Source organism: Arctopsyche grandis, chromosome 10 (genome assembly GCF_051622035.1).
Source record: "Arctopsyche grandis isolate Sample6627 chromosome 10, ASM5162203v2, whole genome shotgun sequence".
NCBI lineage: Eukaryota > Metazoa > Arthropoda > Insecta > Trichoptera > Hydropsychidae > Arctopsyche > Arctopsyche grandis.
Window position 1 is genome coordinate 12,654,121 of NC_135364.1, and position 8,627 is coordinate 12,662,747.

Sequence of the window (8,627 nt, forward strand, 5' to 3'; positions counted from 1 at the left end):
AATGTAACAAATACAACTGATAACTTTAATATATATATAATATATTAAATATATAATATTAAAGTAATGCTATAATATTAAAGTAATATTATTTTATATATATATATATATATATATATATAATATTGAAGTAATACTAAAAATAGATAATATTTGAAAAAAAAAATACTATATAAGATTTTGGCAACTCTTGAATACTTTACATTTGAAAACTAGTGGGGGGGTTCTTTTTGCAGATTTTACACAAAAAAATATTGATCAGACTTTATGTAGATGTCACACCCTTTCTCGCCACCAAGAGGTTTAATATAGGATGCTTTTTGATGTAACCAACTGCTTTTTTATGTGTCACCATAGTGAAATCGTATCCGTTGCACTGTAGTATTTTATCGTGCATTCTCAAACCAGATTTCGCCGCCGGACTTCCTTCATGAACCTCGGTTACATATATGCCCTGTAAAATAAAAATACCAAATTATGCACAAGTGACACTTTATACATATTTGCACAAACTCAAAATCGACTGTTAACATTGTTTATTTTTTCCACAATTGTTATTTTTAAGAGAGGATATCCTTTTGAATACATTATATTACATAGATCAATTAAAAATGAATACATTATCAGTATATCCTTGTGGACTCTTCCGAAAATCTTGATCAATACCACCGCCTATTTTAAAGCCACATTTCATAACTTCACGTCCTTCCGGATCGATACCAGTTTCTTTATGTAAAGTTATAGGGATCTGTAATAGAGATGAATCATACATTAATTTAACATGTGGAAATAACATAGTGTGAGAGACGTTCTCGCGAATGGTCGACATATCGGCCTACTTTTTGCACAATATTTAAACAATGATAAAAATATACGGTGTTGTAGAATTGTGAATGGTGGTGATAAGCGATGTGGAGTGTTGTTTGATGACTGATGAGTGATGAGTGATGAGTAATGGGTAATGAATGGTGAGTGGTAAGAGAAGTGAAGTGAAGAAGTGAGAAGACTGACGCTGAGGCACTCCATGGCTGTGCCCGCCTGGTGCTGAAACGCCATTTTGGCCATGATGAAGGCCGGGGCCGCGGCGAGCGCGAGCTCTTCTCTCCGATCACTGACTACCCCTCGACCGGCCTCTCCAGCCCCACTAAACCCGACACCTAACGTCACCAACGCCAACCACCGACTGACACTGTTGCCAACGAAGTGTGCCCCAGACTCGCTACCAATCTGACGGCTATTAAATACTTGTGCGATATTCTGTAAATCAAATCCACAACTACATACAATGACCTCTTCAAAGTTTAAGTCATATGTTACGATGAAACCGATATGCTTTACAGACAACATCCATTTAATTCGTATTATTTGATGACTGGCGGTTGACATAAACGGATCGATAAATATTGATCAAGATAACACTTCTTTACTTAAAGGGCAGATAATAATATTAGTCTTCTACTTATTTGAAATGTTAACTTCGGTATATCGTTTTTATCGCTGTTGCATTAGGATGTCAAAATGTTACTCATTTGGGCTCGATCTATTTTATAAAACCACTTACAACTCTCAAAATATCAAATCTCTCACATGCACTAATCATACAAATCGGAAGAGTAAAGGTCTGTTCATACCTATCCAGCACGACCCGTATCCTGCAGGTGTCATGCAAGTGCGGATAGTATTCTTTTGTACATTATATGGACGTATTCATACTCCATTCGCGCATTCGCATTTACGCATTCATGCGCGTCCATATAGAATGTACTAAATAATACTGTTCGTACTTGCAGGATTCGGGTCGTGCTGGATAGGTATGAACAGACCTTAAAGCCACAGAAAAACCAACCTTTTTTGACTCAAATATTTAACCACAAAAAATCAAGAATAAAAGAGGACTTCGATATTATACCACGCACCCTCACCCCTCTTAGGGCCGGGCCGCACCGTGAAACTTTGTCGGCCGACTAGTTGCGCGACACGAAAAAATGTATGGAAATGTGTGCGACAAACAAGTTGACGGGTGTGGCATGTCCCATCTACCTGCATACATTGGTCTGGTCGCCCTCAACCAAGTCGCTCGCAAGTCCCACGGTGCGGCCCGGCTCTTACACGTAGCATCTGAATATTTAAATATCTGCACAGCAAGCGTGCTCCCCAGTTTTTTCTTAGCCACTCATCATTATACATACGTAGTCACTCCAAATACTTTACCCAGCTACTTCGAAAAAGTCAAGCAACTCATTCGCTAAAACTAAACTAAAACAAATACCTTCGTTAAATCATAACCGAGCTTTTATTAAATACATACATACATCCTTTTCCAATAAGCGGCAACTTTAAGTCATATTCAATATTCAATCTATAACATTCGACCTGCAGATATCGATTGAGCTGAGAATTATCTTCGCGGCAAAAAATTATTAACTACTTTGAGCTATTAGAGATCGTTTGGCCATTGCTAAACATAGAAGTAGAATGCATAGAATCGCTCTCAGCCTCCAAAAATGTTGCTACAAAAACTCGAGTTGCTACAAGAGTTTGTTAATTTTTTGCTAAACTTCGTCTCTCTCTCTCTTGTCTCTCTTCTGACTTTCCGTCTCTCTCTTCGATGGCTCGCTTTTAGACGATACTTTTGTTAACAATGACCATTCTATGCATTCTACTTCTATGTTGTTAAACGAAAATTACTAATAAAAACAACCAATCGTTTGCTATGCGAACAAATTTTCCACTCGTGTGGTCGCAAAACGTTCATAGACAAACAGAATTCGCCTGAGCGCGTTGTTGTAGGGCGCACATGCGCCGTAGACATCTCATTCTCACTTCAGAATTGAGACAATAATTCGATGAATGTATTTAAGAGTGGGTGTGTTGCGCGGTGTAACAGCGAGTGCAGAACGAATGCGCATGCGCCCACTGCGGTCTGATCTGATGAACACATGCATATATACCGTGTAGTCGCCGTGACATTTGTAGTGGTGCGGTGTCGGTGTGTGCATGTGCGTGTGCTATAGAGTAGAGCGTTCTCGTGGTGTTCTGTCAGTTGAGGCTCGCTGACGCCTCCCTGCCACTACCCCTCGTACTTTCTCCCCTCTACACACCCCGCCGCCCCTCTGCCCCAATTATGTAAAACTGATTCTGGATTTAAACCACCACAGGTGAACGAATTTTCACTATCAAAATATTAATTATTTTTGTATATGTTCAATTTACTCATTAACGATTGGAACAGGATTACTAAGAATTTGTAATCGATGGTACTATAAAACGAAATATATATTCTTTCTCTTTCTCCCTATATGTTTCCGTCTCTTTCTCCCTCTCCCTCTCTCTCTCTCTCTCTCCCCTTTGCCCCCTCCCACCACCTCATCCGGGACACTTTTTTTACCTATACATTTTTCGGAATTCAATCACGACAGTTTCCCCCATTACTATTAACCACATAGTTTGCACGCGTTTTATCTATTGGCAAAACAGCTGTGCAATTGTTAGATCGAATACAGGACAAAAATACGAGGTGCAATAAATGTAAATATACACGCTACGCGATGAATGAATAGCAAAACCAATGGTTTCATTATTATTTTTCGTTACTGCTCCTTTTCAATGTGTTCTATCTAAAGCTTCCATTGCAATTAATATTTTTGTGAAACGTGTTTCGAGTGTGTCGCAACAAATTATCGAACAAATATTAAATTTTGCTTCAAAGTTGGAAGCAATATTGTACCATATGTAATATTTGTGAGCTCTTGCAATGATATCATAACTCTGAAGAAAATTTACAATTGTTACAAATAGTAATTAGAGATTAGTGTGCAATTTCTAATTGGTCGAATAACCGAGCTTGTTCTAAGCTGTAGAAGATGTGTATTAAATGATAAGTAATAATCTTGAACATTCTGTAAAATCTTCTATTTTCTGACAGCAAATAAAAAGCTGAAGGGCAACATATGGCTAGGTAGATTAATGACAGATGCTTAAGAGGGCTGTACACCCGAAACCTTAATTTTGTTACCGTTCCTTTCTTCGATATATATATTGAGTGTATGTATATATTGAGTGAATGCGACAATATATATCAATATATATATATATATATATTGAGTGAATGCGACAGTTGCGCTTCGACCAGATAAAACGTATTTTAAATTGCTATTTTCTCCTCCAAAACTGGACCAATTTTTAAAAAAATTCATCATCGGTATGAGAAAGATACTTCTCTATCGGCGTATTTTTTTAAAAATCGACCGTTAAATAAGCACGCTGGACTCGTTTCGTGGGTGTAAAAAAGAGGCGATTTTATAGATTTTTGGCGGCTCCTAGCTCCTTTAAAAAATAATTAATCAAAAAAATAAAACGATAGATGCAACTCAATGGTGGATATCCATAGCATATTAAAAAATAATTTCTCTAGTGCCATAATTTAGGAAGGGAGAAGTATAGTACGTTTGTATGGACAAGGTGCTGCTGTCCAGCCCTCTTAAGTAATACCCAAAATAATGTAAATAAAACAAAGAAAATTGCACAAACGATTTACACTAGTATGTACGAAATATAATGCATTAATGTTGGACAAATTATTCAGGAACGAAAAAGGTTTTACCATCTATTGATTTTAAATTCTTAAATTATGTTGGTGTTTTTGGTTACTTGACCAGTTTGAAACTTATGTAGATCTTTAAGGCGAAATCACACAGGGAAGCATATGTAGATCTTTAGGGTGAAATCTCCCTGCTGTGGGGGTTATCCTAAATTTCTTCAAATATGGGATACACCATTATCGATCACTGTCAAGCAAGGATAAATACAAGGATGAAATTTTACCGAAAACACTCCAGGGGGTGATTTTGGGACGGTGTTTCCTGGGCGTGCCATGAATATGTGCAAAGCATGCCACATTTTTTTCGCATGTTTAAAAGTATCTAAAGAAACCATATGCTGTGTGATTTCGCCCTTATCCACAATCAATGAGTTGTCAATTTATTGTAAACCATTCTAAGGCATTGCTATGCTCAATATCTATAATTCAGTATGATGATATTCAAATTACAATATGATGTTATTTTCTTTATTACAATGTGAATGTTGAGAATGTCACCATTTAATTTATACATGCATATGCTGCATTAGATCAATACTTTTTTTTTTTTTTAATGTTGAAATGTTTTGCATTAACCAAAATAATATGTTTTAGATTCAAAATGAGTACCCGAACGGGCAATACACCGACGCCACCGTTGCTTACTGAACCTGGAAGATCCTCTCCACCACCATCATGTGTCATTTGTTTGGGGCCCTTTAAAAATAAATCTTTCACAGAAACATGCTTACATCAGTTTTGTTTTGATTGTCTAGTAAGATGGAGTAAAGTACGTGTACATATATATATAAATATATTTTTTTTAATATAATCAATTTAGCACTCAATCTCTGAACATTTTCATTTTTATGATTTCAGATAAAAGCAGAATGCCCTTTATGTAAACAGCCCTTTAAGAGTATAATTCATAGTGTTAGATCAAATGATTCATATGATAAATATGACATAGCACCACCTGTACCATCCCATGATTTGGGTTTGGATGAAGTGTCTTCAGAAATATCAATGTACGCTCGTCGTTTCCGTTACAGGTATTCAATACATAAATAGCTAATTTAACTAAATTACAAATAGGTATTTTATATGTATTGCTTTCCTTTCAATATGTATCGATATTTATAAATTTAATTTTAAAATTAAAATTCACATTAATGATTTTCAGGACAACACTCACTTTACATCCTCGTGATAACATGGCAATTCAACACCTATTATTAGGTTTTCCAACTGATACTCTACCCAGTGAAAGTTCGTTGGAACGGAGTCGCAGTGTGTCTTCGTCCAACTCCCATGTATATAGGTTTCCATCATTGAATATAATTTTTCGGCGCACAATTTACCATCGCAACATGTGGGCTTGTCCGTTGCCTGATGTAACTGGACGTTTCCGAGATTGTTCTCCTGATTTTTATATGTAATATTTTGTTGAATGTTGCAAATATTTTAAAATTTTATTCATAATATTTGATTAATTACTTTTCTTTGTTTTAGGAATAATCCTGCCCAGATCAATCGTTTAGTACCATGGATAAATAGAGAACTATCTGCGCTCTCGTTGAATCAGAGTTCCGCTTCCTATTCATTAACTCGAATTACATCAATGTTAACTAATCATGCAATTAATTCACGTGCCTTTCGTGATTTCATGTCACTCATTATTCCTTCTACACATACAGAGCAATTCGTGCATGAATTGTTTTCTTTCGCAAGGTCTCCATATGATATGATAGGATATGATCGAAGTGTTTCATATCAAACAGGCAGTCCATATGTCGTAGACAACTTTGTAAATGAAATTTCAAGCTCTGAAGAAGACAGCTCTGATAGTGACGTATTTTTAGTAACGTCGGAACCGGGTCCTTCTAATTCGACAAATCAATCATACACTCCAAAAGTAGAAGCATCTTCTTCGAATAATGCAAATTCACGTTCCTTGGGAAGTCCAGTTGTGATCGAATCTATTTCTCATTCAGACACTGATGATTCATCAGATGAAGTTATCATCATGGAGAAAAAACCTGAAATTGTTGATTTAGTGGCATCTGATAGCGACGCTGTAATTATTGATGAACTAAGGCCGTCTACACCTAGTTCTCTAACTGTAGAGTTATCCGATCCTGAAACTCCTTCTACATCAGGAGTTGTCAAATTTCGCCTAAAACGTAGATTAAGTAGAACCATATCTGTGTCAGACACAGAATCTGATAATAATTTTACATCTAATAAAAAGAAACTTATGAAAAATAAAATTTTCCGAAAAAATATAACTATCTTACGTGAGAATGCGTCTACTGAAAACACAGACCGTGATACAGATTCATCTTCGAGTTCAAGCTCATCCTCTCAATTTTCAAATTCATCTCAAATACAATCATCTCGATCAAGAAAGGTCGCTTCTTTTTCACAGAAAAAAAGTATCCCACATTTAGAAACAGATAGCGAATCTAATGAACAATTAAATTCGAAAGAGAAACATGACTCTAAATTAAACAAAATTGATCAGGATCATTCGAATTCGTCAAATAGTCAACACTCACATTCTGCAAGGAAACAAAAACGTAAAAAGCTAAAACGAAAGAAGCCTTCGAAGAAAAATCTGGATTACAGTATAAAGAAAAAACACAAACATAAATCCAAATCAAAAAAGAGATCTAAAAGTAATGATAAACCTCTATCAGCTTTGCTTGGGAAAAAAAGTAAAGGCAAATTTTGTAGTAAATCCAAAATAAAGAATAGACCAAATTTAGATTCTACAGATGAATCAGTTGTCGATTTTCAACCTCCAAACTATTTGCCTAGGATCATACCGAAGGGATGTTCTACATCTCAAGAAACCCGAACTGAAAAAAAGACACTGAAAAGCGTAGTAAATCCTCCACAACCTGAAGTTCAAACCAATTTACTTGATTTAATGTCTAATGCTGTTTTATCATCAAAATACCCTATACTATCCATAAATAATAAATATTCAACCCAAAATAATCATGAACTATCACAAACCATCGATATTGATAAAATAATCGAAAACTCACAAGAATCACAACATTCACCATTAAGTCATGCAGAACCACTCGATTTGAGAACGAGAGAAGACAGTGATGATTAATTTTGATATTTTTACTATGTGATATTATGTAGTGAACTGTGACTACAAAATATTTTTTTAACAATTGATATTATGTATAAATGATGTGTAATTTAAATTGTATATAAGTATATATTAATAAAACTTTCAATTTATAATTTTAAAAAATGTATATCAATATTTCATGTATTTTATATTACTATAATATATTCTCCATATCTTATAAACGATTTATCTAAAATAAGTCTTGTAAGAATTTAAAATATACATACATACATATATTATTAGTCTTTATTAAATAAGTTGGTGATTAAATTATATAAATGTATACAGTAGAATATTTCGTGATGCGGTATGTGTAATATATTTTTATTTGCATTTACATATGTTGCATTTTAAAAAGTTCATGTCTACGTATTATATTAACTACAACTATCGAATTGTACTTTAAATCTTGTAGTTTTCGTTTTGTTCATTGTGTTGCTTCTTTTTCACAATAATAAATTATTTATGAGTTCAAAAGCTTAAAATAATTATTTTTGATAGTATATACTTAGAAATAACTTTATTATGTGCAAAAAATATAAACTATATACACTGTGTAGGCCCAGCCCATATGCACTACCCTAGTCTGCGTTGTTATACAAACTTTACCTTTTTATTAGCTTCACTCTGTTAGTTCATTTAACGCTGAAGTTATTGATCATTAGTTTCTAGACAGATTTAATTTTATTTTTGCTATTAAGATGATATCGAATTGTGTATTTTTTTCATTAATTCGTCTTTTTATAAAACATCCTAAATACATACATAATTTTATTTTAGTATAGATAAATTTTTTTTTTCGATCTATTAAAAACAATTTCCAGGTTTAAAGTGTCCTTACGCTACCGAAGCGATTTATTGCATTAAAAAAATTAAGTAACTTGCTTCATTTTTAAT

At 34.3% G+C, this 8,627-nt stretch overlaps 2 protein-coding genes across 3 annotated transcripts; one reads left to right on the plus strand and one right to left on the minus strand.

The window, feature by feature from the left end:
* Positions 1-223: 223 nt before the first annotated feature.
* LOC143918138 (tax1-binding protein 3 homolog) lies at positions 224-1,126 on the minus strand. The gene is made up of 3 exons (XM_077439855.1): positions 1,012-1,126; positions 620-748; positions 224-454 (listed from the first exon to the last, which is right to left on the minus strand). The coding sequence occupies exons 1-3, from the start codon at positions 1,063-1,065 to the stop codon at positions 266-268; spliced, it is 372 nt and encodes a 123-aa protein (XP_077295981.1). The 5' UTR covers positions 1,066-1,126; the 3' UTR covers positions 224-265.
* A 1,678-nt stretch (positions 1,127-2,804) lies between these two features.
* Positions 2,805-8,203, plus strand: LOC143918066 (uncharacterized). Of its 2 annotated transcripts, none has more exons than XM_077439738.1 (5): positions 2,805-3,158; positions 5,195-5,369; positions 5,459-5,607; positions 5,763-6,014; positions 6,092-8,197. In XM_077439738.1, the coding sequence occupies exons 2-5, from the start codon at positions 5,202-5,204 to the stop codon at positions 7,704-7,706; spliced, it is 2,184 nt and encodes a 727-aa protein (XP_077295864.1). In that variant the 5' UTR covers positions 2,805-3,158; positions 5,195-5,201; the 3' UTR covers positions 7,707-8,197. The 2 variants fall into 2 exon arrangements, with proteins under 2 accessions (XP_077295864.1, XP_077295863.1); XM_077439737.1 differs by having other exon boundaries at positions 2,869-3,158; positions 5,459-5,631; positions 6,092-8,203.
* Positions 8,204-8,627: the final 424 nt, after the last annotated feature.

Excerpts from the sequence above, each read along its gene's own strand:
- LOC143918066 (XM_077439737.1), top strand. The coding sequence starts at position 5,202 with ATGAGTACCCGAACGGGCAATACACCGACGCCACCGTTGCTTACTGAA. Across the intron at positions 5,370-5,458 it reads GTCTAGTAAGATGGAGTAAA|ATAAAAGCAGAATGCCCTTT; the intron begins GTACGTGTACAT and ends TTATGATTTCAG. Across the intron at positions 6,015-6,091 it reads TGTTCTCCTGATTTTTATAT|GAATAATCCTGCCCAGATCA; the intron begins GTAATATTTTGT and ends TCTTTGTTTTAG.
- LOC143918138 (XM_077439855.1), bottom strand. The coding sequence starts at position 1,065 with ATGGCCAAAATGGCGTTTCAGCACCAGGCGGGCACAGCCATGGAGTGC. Across the intron at positions 749-1,011 it reads CAGCCATGGAGTGCCTCAGC|ATCCCTATAACTTTACATAA; the intron begins GTCAGTCTTCTC and ends TCTCTATTACAG. Across the intron at positions 455-619 it reads CACAAGGATATACTGATAAT|GGCATATATGTAACCGAGGT; the intron begins GTATTCATTTTT and ends TTTATTTTACAG.